The sequence below is a fragment of the Rutidosis leptorrhynchoides genome, chromosome 8 (genome assembly GCF_046630445.1).
Source record: "Rutidosis leptorrhynchoides isolate AG116_Rl617_1_P2 chromosome 8, CSIRO_AGI_Rlap_v1, whole genome shotgun sequence".
NCBI classification, from domain to species: Eukaryota; Viridiplantae; Streptophyta; class Magnoliopsida; order Asterales; family Asteraceae; genus Rutidosis; species Rutidosis leptorrhynchoides.
In genome coordinates this window covers 368,065,564-368,084,160 of record NC_092340.1, presented here as the reverse complement: position 1 = coordinate 368,084,160, position 18,597 = coordinate 368,065,564, and the positions used below count along the sequence as shown (strand labels likewise).

Genomic DNA, 18,597 nt, shown 5'->3' with positions numbered 1-18,597 from the left:
TATTAATCTTATTATTATTATTAGTAGTATTATTATACATAAAATACTACGACGAAGTCATGAGCGTGTCACTTTCAAAATGGGTTTTCAAGCGGAATAGATCTAAGGAAATTATGGGTTATAGTTATGGAGGTTATGGGTAATGTACGTGGGTATTATTGGCAAGTCAAACCTAGTGTTTATCATCTCTGTTGCGTCTACGTACTTCCCTGCAATATTGAATCACAATATTGATACGTGAGCATTCATATCTTATCTTTTATATATTAAATGTGTATCCATGTCTAGTGCTCGAGTATATATATTTATGCATGATTGTATGCTAAATTTCGTCGTTAAACAGCTTATAATGAATCACGAATTAAATACATATATTACTGGTAAATCGTATATGATATACATGTTTTTGGAAAGCTGGCGAAAAATCAATAACTTTTCATTTAGAAATCGAGTAATTTCGATGAACGAATTAAAAGATATGGTCAACTGAATTATGATTGACGTTAATTGGAATTGCTTTTGAATCTGCAATTAATATTTAAACAACTTGTTTGTAAGATTGATAAATTGGATTTTTGAATATTACCAACTGAGTAAATGAATCCTTATATAAGGCACGTCTCGTTTTGTTGAACTATAGTCAAAATTGACTGTTTGAAACGACTTTGGATAACTTTTGTATGTCGATCTCGAGCATTAGGATTGTGATACACTATGACCTGACCTAGCTTAATAGACATTTATTGACCAACATATGTTCTCTAGGTTGAGATCTACGATTATTTGGTAATCTGAGTTTCGATCACATTTTGGTGAACGACTTTATATGCTGCTAAGGTTAGTTTCATTTGCTCCCTTTTAATTGCTTTTGCAATATATATTTTTGGGCTGAGAATACATGCAATTTATTTTAAACGCAATGGATACAAGTACATACTAAATTCTACACCGAGTTTGAACCGAAAATCCCTAGCTTTGTTAACTAGTAGCTGCCGGTTATAAGAACCGGTGGGCGCGAGTAGTTATATATGGATCCATAGGGCTTGACATCCCCGTCTGTTCCAAGTATAGAAACCCTAGCCTGAACTATAAAACAGACGTATGCTATTTGAGGTTAATACACGTTGGTTTGCGTGTATTGTACATGTTGGTTGCATGTATGTTAAAACAGGGTTACTTATTATAGACGTTAAAGTTTAGTTACCAGGGTGCTCAATCTTGTAGAATATTTTGATAAACGTTTCTGGATGAAACAACTGAAATCTTGTGGTTCACCTTTATATACAGATTATACGAAACAATAAAACTATGAACTCACCAACCTTTGTGTTGACACTTTTAAGCATGTTTATTCTCAAGTTTCTAGAAGTCTTCCACTGTTTGCTTATATGTTATACAAGCTATGTGCATGGAGTCATACATGCTTTATTCAAGAAAATTTGCATTCACAAAATCATCACCATGTATCTTATTTTGACTGCATTGTCAACGGATGTAGTATTGTAAACTATTATTTACGGTGAATGTCTATATGTAGAAATCATCAGATGTTAAAGACCTTGGAATTAGATATTCATTTATGGTGTGCCTTTTCAAAAGAATGAAATGTTTACAAAACGTATCATATAGAGGTCAAAACCTCACTATGAAATCAATAAATGATGTATTCGTCCAAAGGGATTTGGACGGGTCATCACAGTTGGTCATGCGGCTTGGATTGCGAGGACGCAATCCGTTTCAAGTGGGGGAGAGTTGTAAGAACCAGTTTTCGTCAGTTGTTTGGGACGCCGTCCAGAAGGATGGGACGCCGTCCCAGTGTGAAGGGCTGGACGCCTTCCAGACTCTTTAGACGCCGTCCAAATGGTCTGGCGGGCCAGCTGACTTGTTTTAGATATTTAAATGGGTATTTTGGTCTTTTCACTTATTGAACGAATCTAAGACCACAAGATTAGTTGGGGGAGCCTCATTCACTCCACTTTCAACTACCACGCCTCTTCCACTTAAATTATAGAGATAGAGAGTGATTCTTGTGTGAGAAAGCTCAAATCGAATAGGAAGAAAATTGTTTCGGGTTAGAGCTCAAGTATTAAGGCTGTTCATATCCTCACTAGCTACATTTCGATTCTAGTGGTAAGTCTTAACCTTGATTTCCTAGTCTTAATTGTTTAAGGGTTAGGGTTTGGTTTATAGATGAACATACAACTCATTTATTAATGATTTGAGGGTTTTTGGGTAAGTTTGGGTCATGAGGACTCAAAGATGACTAACCTAGGGTTTTGAAATGCTAAATGAGTTTATGAGTCTTAAATTGGTTAGTTAACTACTAGCACACCTAGATGTTATGTAATTGGGTGTTATTTGGGTATGTGATGACCCAAATGGGTGTGTAAACCTCGAAATGGGTAAAACGTGTCTTTGATGACCTAAATTGTCTTGCTAGTATGAAAATGCGATAACCTTGTGATTATATGGGTATTAAGACCATAAATGACTAGATATAGGGTTTTGGTGAGGTTGACCCATTATTAGGGTTAAGTGTGCAAATGGGTCGGAATTGCACCTTGGGTCAAAAAGACTCTAGAATGTTGAATGAGTTGGTTGACCAACTTGAGTTGTGATTGATTATGTGCTAAATGTAATAGGTACGTTACATTGAAGTTGCAAGCTCGGTTATCTTTCACAAAAGGCTCTAAGGTGAGTGGAATAATTATATGTGTAGATATATAATGTATTTATTTGTGTAGCGTGAGATGTGAAGTGTCGATGTGCTAAGACACCACGTTCACGTGACGAGTGAAGTGTCGATGTGCTAAGACGCCACTCAAAGTAATATGACGGGTGAAGTATCGATGTGTTAAGACGCCACCCGGGGTGAAGTGTCGATGTGTTAAGATGCCACCCGGAGTGAAGTATCGATGTGCTAAGATGCCACTCCAAGAAAGTAAAGGATGAATGTCGACGTGTTAAGACGCCATCCAGGGTGAAGTATCGACGTGTTAAGATGACACCCCAAGCAATATGAAGATTGAAGTGTCTACGTGTTAAGACACCACTCGGAGTGAAGTATCGATGTGTTAAGATGCCACTCCAAGAACTATCACGGGTGAAGTGTCGATGTGTTAAGATTCCACCCGGGGTGAAGCATCGACGTGTTAAGATGCCACCCGTGGGATTAGTGTACAACGTGTTAAGTACTCTAATGGTTGTTATGAACACCGATGGGAAATTTGAGTACCATTCCTTGTACGAATGGTTAACCATGGTTATTGTGTTGTAGTGTAGCGTATTATATTGTTCGGATTATATATATATGCTATTGTTGTGCTAGCTTGCGGTATTGGAGGTTAATAGCTTTGTATTTGAGATTATAAGCTAATTATGTTGCTAGCATGTATGCGATATGTGAGTAAGTGATTGCAAGTAGGTATATTATATATGTATGTGTATAATCATTGCATTCACTAAGCGTTAGCTTACCCTCTCGTTGTTTACCTTTTTAGGTTCCGGCGTGGACAAAGGCAAAGGTATTCGGTTGGATTAGTGGTCTCCCGCTTATTTTGATAGGGGATGCTTTTGGGTGTTTAGCTTTTGAAGTATGACAGAGATTGGGTAGTTTAACCCCAAACACCGTGCTCTAGGTGTCGTTTGGAACTTAAACTATGATGGTCGAAACTTGTATTTTGAACGAATTTCGTAAAACAAGACATTTTGGGCCCGGTGTTGTAAAACTCGTTTTGATGATAAAAATCTCTTAGTTTTACTTATTATAACATGTTGTGAAAAGGTTTTCGTTTAAAAGCATCGGGAAGCGGGATTTCCGCTCGTGTAATTTGGAACCCGAGATCGGAACCTGACAGTTCATTGGGACGCCGTCCCAATTGTTTGGATGTCGTCCAAGTCTTCAGTACTGGACGCCGTCCAGGAAGCTGGACGCCGTCCAGATGTACTAGTCCAGAATTTTTTTTTGGTGTGCTTTTGGTATAACGAGGTCGGGTTGTTACAAAAGTTCTCCAAGTCTTGCTATTTATATGGAGAGAAAAAAATATAGTCGTTGCTGCGGCTTGGACCACGGTCGACTGTGGGTCGACCGTACGTGGTCCAGTCTAAAACTTCTATTCGTTGTATAGCAGTTTGGATCAGTTTTAAACTTGAATCTTTGGACTCTTTACTTCATTTAATACCTGCAAAAGATACCCAACATCCTATACAAGTACTATATGCGTAAAGTATTCATTTACCTTGGATGTATTGCCTTGATAGTGACTTGTCATGTTCAAAGTGGTAAGTCTAACATTCTTGGATACAAGTCATGATAATCATTTGAGGCAATCTCAGTTTTGTCATAATCTTTTGTTTGTAATTAACACATTTGCTAAAGTCCTATTGGTTGGTCAACATGTTATTGATGACAATAACCCACTTAATCACAAAGCACATTAATATTCAACTTTAAGCTTGTTTATGAATTAATTAAGTTTGTTCATGATGTCTTAACAAGTGAAACAAGTAATATCAATTAAGCATGTTATAAGACATCAAGTTAATCAAGTCTAAACCATTCTTAAACTTGTGGACCTAAGCAAATCTTATGTGTTAATGATTCTTTATTCTTTTAAGATCACTAGATTATGACACATTAAATATTATCCAAGTAGCATAAGCATATATTGAAGTAGTCCAAATACAAGTTGATGGTTTTCCAACTTGTAGCACATAGCAAGACAAAGTTCATACATATAAATTAAGTAACTACTTAGCAAATTAGCATTTAGCACATAGTCAAATAATACTCATGTATTAATAGCAAGTACTCAAGTAATAATCATGTAATGCCTAGTACGATATCACTAATTAATCTAGGATTAAACATATAGTGATAGCATTGAACCAAGGCTATGTAAGTTTTACTTGCAAAGTGACATTTGCAAAATTAATGTATAAGTATACATTAATGTCCAACACATGTACAATGAAGGAGCAACTCTTGATTGGGACTTGATGACCATCCTAAGTATGTCTAAATATATTTTAAGAGTACATGTTTTCCTGAAACAATTATGTGTTATCCTTAATCAATGTTAAATCGTCATTAATGTGTCATTAGGTGTGATTAACCATGATTAGCGTTCTAGTGACCAAAACTCTTTTGGATATGAATTAGGTAACTATTCTAAGCATGTTTAAACAAGTTTCATAAATTATAGAAGCCCCGAAGTGGTCAAACTAAATTTGTAGAAAATTCGGATAGAACCTTGTGCGGTCGACCCACGGTTGACCGTGGAGTCGACCGTGCACTCCTAGTTTCATAAACCAGGGTGCAGGGTTCCACGGTCTGACATGCGGTGGACCGTGGCCGTGAAGCTTATCTTTTCATTTTAAGTTTTATTTGGTTTTGCTCTTTTGCTAGAGTAAGTGTGGATTAGTGAACTTGTATATTTATGTCAAGATGTCTACCATCACCTCTAGTTATGATTAGTATGATCATTAAGCATAAACCCACATTCTCCTCCAACAATATATATATATATATATATATATATATATATATATATATATATATATATATATATATATATATATATATATATATATATATATATATAATACGCATACCTACGCGCATGGCGCTCGTGCGTATCACGTGCAACGCGCACGTCTTAAATAACTAAAATGTGTCTGATTATGAGGCGCGCGTATAGTCTTTGCTTGGCGCGCACGAAAGCAATATGATGCAATATTACGCTTAATTAAATATAATACTTTTCTAACTATAACTCCACTATTTATAGATGTTATTCGGAAGGATCTAGAAACGAATCAAGGGATAATCTAGGGTTATGGTTTCACTATAAATACAACCCTAACCTCCTTCACTCGACAACAACGTTTTTCTGTATTACTCGATTATTGATTGCATCCAGAAAACGGTCTTATGGTAATAGGTATGTTCTTTGAACAAAAACTCTATACAACCACTTTCAGCTAATAGGATGCCACAAAAGTTCATTATATTATGTTTGTAGGCCACTCGTATTTGAAAATGATTTTCGTATTTGTAGGCCATCCATATTTTAAAGTGATTCGTAGGCCATTCAAATTCGTATATTGTTACATATATACCAAATCCGACTAAAAACTCTTTGCACAGAAATACAAAAAATGCAAATACACGTGTATTTTTCATGAACTAATCGTCATTAAACAGTGTTAATTAAGAGACGCTTCATTATTTGTGTTATTTTATACTTATTTCTAATGAAATATTAGTCAGATTTAGTACGTATGAAAGAACACACGAACTTGAATTGTCTACAAAATCATTTTAAAATAAGAGCGGTCTGTAAACATGAAAAGATAAACTTAGGTGGCTTACAAAATCATTTTCAAATATGAGTGGCCTAAAACATAAAACAATAAATTTGAGTGACCTCCTGATATATAATCCCTTTTTCATACGTTAATAATAAGTATATTATATATATTAGTTGGATTTAATCAAAAAAAAAAAAATTTGCAAGTGAACATAGGTATTTTAGTGTTACCAGTATACCTTAATTTGTAATTTAATTAATAATGCAATATTTTGTGATTGGTGTTGTATCTTTCCTTTCATTTCCTTAACAAATCCCTTTAAATTTTAGAAATAATGTTAGGAATGCCTGTATATATGAAATACGTATAAAGGAACTAATATTTGTGGATTTACAATCTATCTATCTATCTATATCTATCTATACATCTATATAAATTAAAAAGATTTTTGTTTAGGTGTCATTTTCTTATTAAATTGAATTAATTGTTAATTATAATTTATTATATGCCTATAGATATTTACATATATAGATTATAGAAGATTAATTAAATAAATTATAATATTACTCTGTATATACAACTTACATACTACATACAATATTACTCCGTAAATTATTATATAACTAGGTTTGTGGTCCGCGCTTCGCAGCGGATTAGTATTATTTTAACGCTACTATATGGTTACACATTTTTCGGCCTGAAAGTCATCGAAATCACAATATAAACCTTCGATACAAAAGATTTGGCAACATTGTTTGTTGTGAGCATAATATGGTTCTACAAAATGTCGGTTATTGCTGCGCTAGTCTTTCATACTGAAAGCATTAGATAAATAAAAATTATAAGTTAAATAATCACTTTTAACCATAACAAACTGTATATAAAGTTAGTTATTAACATAAAAACACAAAGCGTACCACACTTACCATTCTCTTGGGGTCTCACAGACTGGTTAACAGGTGAATAAACCGATTTTCATCCATGTACTGTTGTTTGAAACAAAAGCAATCGTTGCACTCTTAAGCCTATTCCTGTTCCATCTTTCTCTCTTTAAAAAGACGGACCCTTTCATATATTGCATTGTTGTTGGTACATAATTGCTAATACATGTGTTAGTACAAATGTCACACGTATAAATTCGGTTATGATGTGCATCAAATTGGAATGACAGTCTACAATTTTCCTTCAATCAACTACAAAAAACCGTCAAAAGTATAAGTTAGTTCACAAAAGTTAGTTGGATAAGGTGTGCGTTAATAAAATTCAATTATTATGTACAAAAAACGAACACACAGTTTTCAATTAGTCAACATACCTTCAAGTGCCAAATTTTCTGCATAATTAGATGATGTAGACGCACAAAGCCTCCATGTTAAAATTCACGGCTTGTTCATTTCACACGGTAACTTGTACAACCGTGTCAGTTTATAAGATACAAAGTAAGAAGTAACATAAGGAAGAAAGACTTTGCACAATATGAAATGTAAAGAAAAAATAAACACATAGAGCAAGTACGAAAGCAAATAATATTTATATAACATATGAAGCAATCATTATAATCTATAACTGTTATTAATCAAGTTGCAATATTAGTGTTTGATGTTGACACGAATTACATAAAATTCATGATATATAGAGTTGTTTACTGCATATGTCCTTAAACGGGTTGTATGTGCTATAAAGTTTGAAATGTTTCAAGGAGTGTAAATGTCAAACATCTATCAAAAGAGAGGAAACCTTCAAATCCAGCTATTATATTTTCTAAGAAGTTGTTGACCATGAGATTCTTCATTATTTTAGGTGGGTCTACCGCTCTATAAGACCATACTCAACCATGTTTACAACATCCATGATAACGAATATAACGATCGTTTGAATAATACCGTAAAGAAGTGATTGCGGCTTTATCAATGTGTTTGTTTCTGTACACGGGTCAAAACTTAACACCTACACACAAAAAGCAAACCATTAAAGAAAACATTATGTAACAATACATTAAGCTAAAACGATAGTAATAACAGAAGGTTATGTTATTGGAATTTATTACTATTGTTTGTTTTTTTTAAAGTTTTTAGATGTTTCAATGTAAGCTTTAACACTTTGTTTAAATGTCTGAACTTTATGCTTGGACAAACTGTAAGAGTGTAAGACACTGCCTATAAATGTAGTGTTTAGAAAATAGTTAAATCAAGGTTATCTGGAAAAAACTTACGGTCTGTCATTAAAAAAAAATCCTATAATTCCATAAACTCGGTCTTCATATTGGTTAAAGCTTCATGGTCTGTAGTTCTGCGTTGACAAAGAAAACATCGACCAGATAGATAAATAGTATGTGTTCGTTGTACATATTTGCCAGTTTTGTTCCTCTAATGTATGTACTTGTATACGTAAAATGTTTATATCGAACTTCAGATGTCAAAAACATGTACATTATCACTTGTATTACACAAATTATCTGGAGAAACAACTGCTAGACCTATAAGTTGCGACTCAAAACTCTATGTGTATATCGATACATACATCACCATAATAAATTTAAATTATTAAGATAAATAAGAAAAATTATTTAGAAAATGATTATCTAACCTGCATCAACACTCGTTGGTTGTGAGCCATTGTAAGAGTATTCTTCATGTACTTATCTGAAAATTGGAGACACCAATTTATTGGCATACATTTGGACAATAAATAGTACATTAAAACTTTGTCAATAATTTATTTTTGAACACACACCAGATAACCGAAGCACATCCGCCAAATGAGTCGGAAGTCCCAAAGATATGTCTTTGGTCCCATGGGTATACGTAAACCTATAAGAAAAATATTAAGCCATAAATTGATTTCATGCCATCCTATTTTATAAGACCATAGCTTCGACATTTACATGTTTCATACTTTGAGATATATAAACGAAAAGTATCATGTATGTAATCATTAGCTACTATAGAGTATTATTCATTATTCTTTCATTGCTTATTTTAAACCCACAATCAACACATAAACCAAAAGAAAACCTTAATCAATAACAACAACAAATACTTACTCTTAGTAGAAGAATCCAGGACCGGATAAAATAGACAACATTTATCAAAAATATATACCTTCAATGTTCAAACTTCAAACTGTTAAAAAAACTCACAAAACGTACTACAATTACCACTTGTGCTCAAAGTGGATAAATAAATGTTATAAAGTCCAAATAAACAAACAAATTGATGTTACACAATCGAATTGAAACAAATAGGAAAACTCACCAGTTGCAATCACGCCTTGTTGGTGCACATATCCATTATAATTCTCATTGAAACTAACAACAATCATCAAAAGATCAGCTACAAAAACAACAAAATCATATGATGCACAAACCACACCATACTAAGATCATCACAAAAGCAAATCAATTTATATTGTAGTAATAAAATAAAACAACTTAACATATGCAAATATCCCTTCAAATGCATTCACCATCATCCACTTTCTTTAACAGTAGCATCATAAAATGAGTAAGTAATGGTTCTGTATGTCCATGAGTTTCCTTATGACTGAGATTAATCAAACATCATGAATTAGCAATGCAATCATTCTTTTGACCAAAGTGCACAATTATTAATTACGTCACATTTGTAGTTCTCATTCCACTACCTCTAAACTCCTTATTGCCTCACAATTTATAACTTTTGACCTCTTACAGGTCAAATGGGTAAACATTGAAAACTTGTTTATAAAAATAGAATGGGCCAAAATGGTTTAACACAGTTCGAGTAATCTTTGACTCACTTTTGTTTTGTGCTAAAGGTGACTTAAAAAGGATCTCACAAAAGATAGCATTTAGTGACTTCAGTTCCAAGACTATTGTATTCCAATGACTTAACAATTACATCAAGTTAGCTAAAAACTATACCATTATAACAACTATTAATAAATTTTAAGTGATTATAAAATACTCACCATCATTATCAGCATCAGTAAAGGAATAATGCAAATCTTTATCCAAAGTTTTGTTTGTAGATCCTGCACTTGCCCTGCTCTTTGTAAATTCAGTACCTGCATCTGCAAATAACTCTTCTTATGATCTACTATTACTTATCGTGATCCCACCACTACCAATACTTGTCTTCTTCTCAATAACAGGACCTTTATAAAACACAAAAAAAAACTTAATAAAGATAACAGATTTGTCTCATTTAAAAAAACAACATTAACAAACTATTTATGAAAATTGGGCCCTTTCTTTATTATCATCTGGATTATATTCATCATTCGAAATAACAAAAGAAGCTACAACCGCCAGCAATTATAATGCATTATAAACAGTCTAAGAGAATAACAACAACTAAATATGCTACCATAAAGAATACAGAATAACAGTCTCGAATTTGAATTGAAAATGTAAATTTGCACAACATGAAAAGTTACTAAAAAAAATTAATTAGTCAATATACTCTAATAATCAGCCATGAACTAAAAAAACGCAAAACTCTAAATTCACATTTTGACAAACCCTAAATTGACACTCAGAACGGAGGACCAGAAGCGGAAAAGAAAACATTAATACATCAATGAAAACCCTAACCTTTCAACCATACCGTTAAATCAAAGAATGCATATGTTATTCAATCAATAAATAGGGGAAAGAGACGACAGCTGTAACGACCCGTCAAAATCGCTATTGACGCGGCACGTTAATCATTGATTCCACAGTGAGGTTTTGACCTCTATATGATACGTTTTGATAAAATATTGCATTCATTAAAATAAGTGACTTTCTACATAGAAAGTTATAAACATGTGGGCGAGTGCTTAGGTATAAGCAAAACCCCGAAATACATAAGTCTTTAATTTACAGGTTGACATCACAGTCCAATTATTTATTACACAACGCAGTTTTATTTTGAATGCAATAAACTTTGTACAAAGCATGAGAGACTCCATGCAGGCAACAAGCACATCACAGCGGAAGCATTCTAAGGACCTGAGAATAAAACATGCTAAAAAGTCAACACGGGTGTTGGTGAGTTATAGGTTTAATTGCTCGAGTCATAAACATATATAAAGATAGACCACAAGATTTCATCAAAAGTTTATCAATAGATTCTACGTAACAGAGCACCCTGGTAACTAAACTTAACGCTATAGTGATAATTACCCCATTCGTTTTTAATACGCGCAAACCAACGTGTCTTAAACTCAAATAACATACGTCCGTTAAAAGGCTAGCGCTCTAGCTCGGACGGGGATGTCAAGCCATATGGATCCATATACAATTATTCGCGCCCACCAGTCCATATCCTATGTACTGGCAGCTACTAGTTACCAAAGCTAAGGGATTTTCGGTTTAACTCAGTGTAGAATTTTGTATGTACTTGTGTCTTATTGCGTTTAAAATAAATTGCATGTATTCTCAGCCCAAAAATATTTAAAGTATTTAAAAAGGGAGACTATAACTCACAGTTCAATATTGCGATTCAATATTGTAGGCAAATTGCGTAGACGTAATGATGGTAGACGACTGTATGGTTGGTCTTGGATTCAAGAACAATACCCCGAACAATACCCAATATTTCCTTATTTTAAAACGGTTTGAAACCCGAATTAAAAATACCCTCGAATATACTTTATTATTATTAAACTTAAAATTAAAATTATAATTATAATTATAAATATAAAATTTACGTACATAAATTATTATGAAAAATTCGTCGAGCAAAACTGACCTTTTATAGTACCTTTCGATTTACTGTAGCTCATGCGATCGCATGAGTTTTCAGTGTTTTAGCCATGCGATCGCATGGCCGCCTTTTCTGTTTTTGTTTGCTAGTTCGTCGACATCAAATAGTGTACTGTAGCAAATAGTGTTTACTGTAGCAAATAGTGTGTACTGTAGCAAATAGTGTTACTGTAGCAAATAGTGTTTCACTGTAGCACTGTAGCAAAATACGATTTCACTGTAGCAAATAGTGTTTTACTGTAGCAAATTGTGTTTTACTGTAGCAAAGTAATTTTTACTGTAGCAAATAGGGTTTTACTGTAGGAAAATCGTTTTTACTTGTACATATATATATATATATACATACATATAATTGTTCATGAATCGTCGAGAGTAGTCAAAGGTAATTGTATATATGAAACAGTTCTAAAATTTTGAGACTCAATCTAACAGACTTTGTTTAACGTGTTAAAATAATAAATCGTATAGAGAATTGGTTTAAATAAGTCAAAAATTTTCGGGTCATCACAACAGCGAAGACGATGACATTGATTGCGACTCTGATAGTTACAGGCGGGGAAGATGTTGTAGAGGATGTTGTTGTGGGAGAGTAGGGAGTCCTTTGATGGGACAACTGAGTTTGAAGAAAAGGGTAGGGAGTGAGGAAGAAGAAGAAGAAGGGTGTGGAATGTGAGAATTCGGTGGACAGAGACGACCAAATAAGGAAAATTAGGGTTTGTAAGAAAATGGGTCGGGTAGGAAATGAATTTGGGCACTAATAGAAGTTACTGTTAACGTGAGGTAAGGGCCAATCAGGCGTTGACACCCTTTACGGTAATTTATGTATATATAAATTACTCCCTATATACACTAAACTTACATACAGTACTATATATCAAAATTAAATCAAAAATTAGGTGTCAGATAAAAATTAAATATTAAGAATTCTTGCTGTACAACGGGAACAAAAAAAACGGGAACAAAAATATAATGATGATATGATTATAAGTTTCCGATTTAAACCCTGGACAATAATCATGTTTACAAACTTCAACTAGAATTAAAAATATATGTATATACTATTTCCTATGTACTTTAAAACAAAGAAACTAACATTTAATACATATATTAAATATTAAATTAAATATTAAGAATTCTTTTGTCAATATTGGATGATAAAATTTGTCAAACATCAAGGACACTCAAAAGAACCTTTAAAATTTCTCAACACCGCGGGCTCTTAACTCAAAAGAATAATTGTTTAAGACCACTCCCAACCATGACGTACTTCCTCCCCAAGACACACGGCCACATCAGCTTTCTCTCTCCATTTATTTTTCACTTCCTCTCCATCACACACCACTACCAACCATGACATCCTTCATCCCCATCACATGGCCACACATTATTATTATTATTATTATTATTATTATTATTATTATTATTATTATTATTATTATTATTATTTCGAATATAATTATTAAAATCTATTCTTTCGAATATATTTTTTTGAACAACACTTTTATTAAATAACATTAATACGGTTACATTTATTTTAAAAAAAGAAATAATCAAAAGTTACATTAACTAAAAACTATGAAACTATGCGTCATCTTCGTCCAAGTCCACGTCTTCATTTTCATTTTCATCCTCGCTTTCATCCTCGCTTTCGTCCTCGTTTTCTTCGACATCTTCGGCGGTGTTGGAAGTTCCAGCTTCTGGAGCGGCTCGGGCATGTGGAACGTGCCGAACACGGAAATTAGCCGAAAGATTTCAAATGTGTTCGATGAGCTTTTGTCGTAGTAGATGATGAATGGACGAATCTCGCAATTCTTTATTAATGCGCATGTGCGCTTGAACCCTTTCCTCGATTGAGCGATTTGGATGACGAGCTGGCTTGTAATTCTCTTCAAGTGAACACATTGCACGTCCATTGTCTTCGGTGATCATATTATGCAATATAACACTAGCGTGCATAATTCTTCGGATTCTTTCGACATAAAATTGTCGGCACGGGTTTTTTATTATTTGCCATCGACCTTGAAGCACACCGAATGCCCGTTCAATATCTTTCTGAGCAGCTTCTTGATACTTTTTAAATTTTGCTGATTTAGGGTCAGGCGGACTTTTGAAAGACTTAATGTCGCCCAATCCGGATATATCCCATCAGTTATGTAGTAACCTTTATTGAAGTTACATCCACTAACCGAAAAATTACACGGTGGAGCCGTGTCTTGAAGTAACTCGTTAAATAAATCAAATTGATTAAGGACATTGATGTCGTTGTTTGAACCATCAGGTCCAAAATAAGCGTGCCAAATCCATAAATCATAAGATGCCACAGCTTCTAACATGATTGTTGGATAACCATGATCGCCTCTAGTATAATGACCTTTATATTTATATGGGCAATTTTTCCATGCCCAATGCATACAATCTAGACTACCCAACATTCCCGGAAAACCATGTAATTCCGCATGTGCGGATACAAGGCGTGCTACGTCTTGTGGAGTCGGTTTTCTCATATACTCTGAACCGTACAAGTGAATCACGCTTTTAAAAAAATTATTCAAACAGTCGTATGATGTTTGTTGGCCCATATGTAAGTACTCATCAAAAGCATCAGGTGCAGTACCGTATGCTAATTGGCGTATCACGGATGTACATTTTTGGAAAATATTAAAACCCAACAACCCGGTAGCATCCCACTTTTGATGAAAATATAAAAAATAATCGGGAATAGGTTCTTGAGAGTAATTCATTATACCTTGGCATATGCGTATAAACAATGGTCGACTCATCCTATAATGGCGATGAAAATAATCTCCGGGGAAAGTGGGATTCTCGAAAAAATAATCATTCTATAAACGCATCGCGGTTCCCTCTCGGTCTCTATGAATAAATCTTCTAGGCGCCTTTGGAATTGGTTGAACGATTTCTTCCTCTTCATCTTTATCTATCTTATCAAGTAGATCGAGTGCGACGATATTGAAATTAGAACTTGCAATATCCAACGCATCTTTCGTAAGACTAACCATTTTTTTAGGCATTTTTAATGGAATAGAATAAATATTGTGATATAAAAGTAGATATTTATGAAGTGATAGTATAATGGTATAGAGGTATATATAGTGGGGGTTGGAAAAAAAAAGGTACCAACGGCTATAATGCCATTTGAAAAATAAATATAAATCATTAAATTGCATTTATTCCCGTCCTCAAAATCTCATACATACGACATACACAAGCACGGACCGAGGTGAGAGAATTGAGGGCGGCCGAGGGCGGAGGTGAATGCCATCGGCGCCCTCTAGGGCGGAGGTGTTGACAGGGTGAGGGCGAGGCCCGTTGGGAGTGGGCTGAAAAAAATCAATTAATTTGCACCACATGCTCTTAAACTCAAAATTTTTTAAAATTTGTTAACACCACGGGCTCTTAAACTCAAAATGAATTTTTAAAATTTGTCAATATCACGGGCTCTAAATAATTCTTATATCTTTTCTATTTAGTATCGCTATTTACATACCAATATGAATTGCAAATTACATTTTTTTGCACGGTTTTTTAGACACTCGTGCAACGCACGGGCTCAAGTGGTACTTGGTGGGATAAGGGGATAAGTGATTTTGTGATTTTTATATCTTTTTTTTCTACAGCTCCGATTTAAAAAAAAAATTCGTAATCTACTAACATTGTGTAGATTCAGAAAAAAATATTTTTTTTTCAACTGGAGCGTTAAGATGCATCTGATGCATGTTATTCACTGTTTGATGCATGTTAACTGTCTTTCATGCATCAGATGCATCTTAACGAAAAACAAAGAAAAATAACTTTTGATTAAAAAAAAACAGTGTTTAGGGTTTAGTAATTATGGTTTAGAAATTAGGGTTTAGAAACTAGGGTGTAGGGTTTATAAATTAGGGTTTTAGAACGAGTTTTAATACGAACGGTTTAGAGTTTAGGGTTTAGGGGTTAGGGTTTAGGGTTTACGGAGTAAACCCGAAAACCCTAAACCCTAAACTCTAAATCGGACTAAATCCTAAAAAAACTCAAAAGAAACCTCAAAACACGTTAACATGCATCACATGCATTTTAAGCTCATGTTGAAAAAAAAAAAAATTATGAATCTACACAATGTCAGTAGATTAAGGATTTTTTTTTTAAATTGGAGCTCTAATATAAAAGATATAAAAATCTCATTTTACTTATCTCTTTATCCCAAAAATACCACTTATCCCTTGATCTCCCCTATATATATATATATATATATATATATATATATATATATATATATATATATATATATATATATATATATATATAGGGGCAGGATCAATGGTGAAGTAACCAATCGGGGGGAAGCGGGGGGAAGCAAAAAAAAATTTTTCGTTTTTTTTGAATTTTTTTTTCCGGCATCAAGATCACACGAAAATATGAACATTTAGAAGAGACACTTCGTGATGAATGTTATTATTTAGGCGGAAAAACGATCGACAAAAATAACATTCAAGATAATATTGTTCGTGAAGAATATGAACGTTTTTTTTCCATGTTTTGTGAAGTAAAATTTAGCTCGATTTAAAGTTTAGGGTTTAGGGTTTAAGGTTTGGTGTTTTGGGTTTATTCCATAAACCCAAAACACCAAACCCTAAACCCTAAACTCTAAACCGTTCGTGTTAAAAACTCAATCTAAAACCTAAATCTAAACCCTAAATCTAAACCCTAAACCCTAAACCCTAAATTTCTAAACCCTAATATCTAAACCCTATAAACCCTAATATCTAAACCCTAATATCTAAACCCCAATAGCTAAAATCTTAAAATACGCTCGAAAAACACGATAATTGTTATATATTACTTCTTCGAGCGTTTTTCCGCTAAAATAAAAACATTTATCACAAAGTGTCTCTACTAAATGTTCATATTTTCATCTCATCTATAATGTTCGTGAACAAAGTTTTTTTCAAAAAACGAAAAAAAAAAATTTGCTTCCCCCGCTTCCCCCAATTGGTTACTTCCCTCTTGATCCTACCCCTATATATATATATATATATATGGGCAGGATCAATGGGGAAGTAACCAATCGGGGGGAAGCAAAATTTTTTATTTTTCGTTTTTTTTGAATTATTTTTTTCCCGGCATCAAGATCACATGAAAATATGAACATTTAGAATAGACACTTTGTGATGAATGTTATTATTTAGACGGGAAAACGATCGACAAAAATAACATTCAAGATAATATTGTTCGTGAAGAATATGAACGTTTTTTTTTTCATGTTTTGTGAAGTAAAATTTAGCCCGATTTAGAGTTTAGGGTTTAGAGTTTGGTGTTTTGGGTTTATTCCATAAACCCAAAACACCAAACCCTAAACCCTAAACTCTAAACTGTTCGTGTTAAAAACTCAATCTAAATCCTAAATCTAAACCCTAAACCCTAAATTTCTAAACCCTAATATCTAAACCTTATAAACCCTAATAGCTAAAACCTCAAAATACGCTCGAAAAACACGATAATTGTTATATATTACTTCTTCGAGCGTTTTCTCGTCAAAATAAAAACATTTATCACAAAGTGTCTCTACTAAATATTCATATTTTCATCTCATCTATAATGTTCGTGAACAAAGTTTTTTCAAAAAATGAAAAAAAAAGTTTTTGCTTCCCCCCCGAATGGTTACTTCCCTCTTGATCCTACCACTATATATATATATATATATATATATATATATATATATATATATATATATATATATATATATATATATAAAACTGTTTCTGTATTTTGAATAAAGATGAAAGTATTTTGATGAATTAGTATTAACAAACATAATAGCATGATATATTAAGATTATGGTGGAAAAGCAGTAACCTTTTTCGGATTTTAGTTTTCTTGGCAGACTATGCAATTTTAGCCCTTTTAATTATTAACTACATTGAAGTAAAAAATAATAATATAAAGTTAATTTATAATTTACACAATAACGTTTGAATAAAAAAACTCACATTAAGTTTAGTTAAATTTCCTTTTTCAGTTTCATCAATTCTCTCTTGTACTATATCTTCCAAATGAGATTCTTGACCGTTTAAAATACAATTAATGCTTTATTTTTGTTTACTCATGTTATCTGTTACCATTGTGTATACTTTTAACTATTTTTGTTTGATCTAATCTCCAATGCCTATTGTTTAAAGCTATGGAATAATTGAAAGTACAAAGAATAGTAAATACAAACATGATAGGATTTCGTATTTATGTAATCAATACAAACATCATAGAATTCATTATGAACATATACAATCGATTCCTTTAATTCTGAATTTCCATTAACAAATATTTTTCTAAAATAAAATTTGTAGTAAGTGAAATATTTGGTACAATGTTAGTGTCAATAAACTCAATATGAAAGTAATTGTATACATATTTTTTAATTTAGTAAAAAAAAATTTGACCAATATAACTACTTAATCAATTAAGACAACTTGAATGTTACACAGAGTTATGAATTACAGATTTTTCTATTATCATAAACATAATCAATATAGTGCTTCTATAGTTGCCTACGATTCTATCTTCTG

General features: G+C 33.0%; 1 protein-coding gene and 1 long non-coding RNA gene across 8 annotated transcripts; both read right to left on the bottom strand.

Annotated features, from left to right (window-relative positions):
* Positions 1–6,905: 6,905 nt before the first annotated feature.
* Positions 6,906–11,030, bottom strand: LOC139861499 (uncharacterized). 7 transcript variants are annotated; one of them, XR_011763781.1, is made up of 9 exons: positions 10,886–10,957; positions 10,261–10,446; positions 9,567–9,854; positions 9,356–9,413; positions 9,046–9,122; positions 8,899–8,954; positions 7,628–8,259; positions 7,239–7,505; positions 6,906–7,127 (listed from the first exon to the last, which is right to left on the bottom strand). It is a non-coding gene; the product is annotated as an uncharacterized lncRNA (long non-coding RNA). The 7 variants fall into 7 exon arrangements; XR_011763786.1 differs by lacking the exon at positions 6,906–7,127 and adding an exon at positions 8,525–8,601 and having other exon boundaries at positions 7,134–7,505; XR_011763783.1 differs by lacking the exon at positions 6,906–7,127 and having other exon boundaries at positions 7,134–7,505; positions 7,628–7,718; positions 8,196–8,259.
* Positions 11,031–13,792: 2,762 nt separating this feature from the next.
* LOC139864722 (uncharacterized) lies at positions 13,793–15,057 on the bottom strand. The gene is made up of 3 exons (XM_071853294.1): positions 14,889–15,057; positions 14,217–14,549; positions 13,793–14,124 (listed from the first exon to the last, which is right to left on the bottom strand). Exons 1-3 carry the CDS (start codon positions 15,055–15,057, stop codon positions 13,793–13,795), a joined length of 834 nt encoding a protein of 277 aa, XP_071709395.1.
* Positions 15,058–18,597: the final 3,540 nt, after the last annotated feature.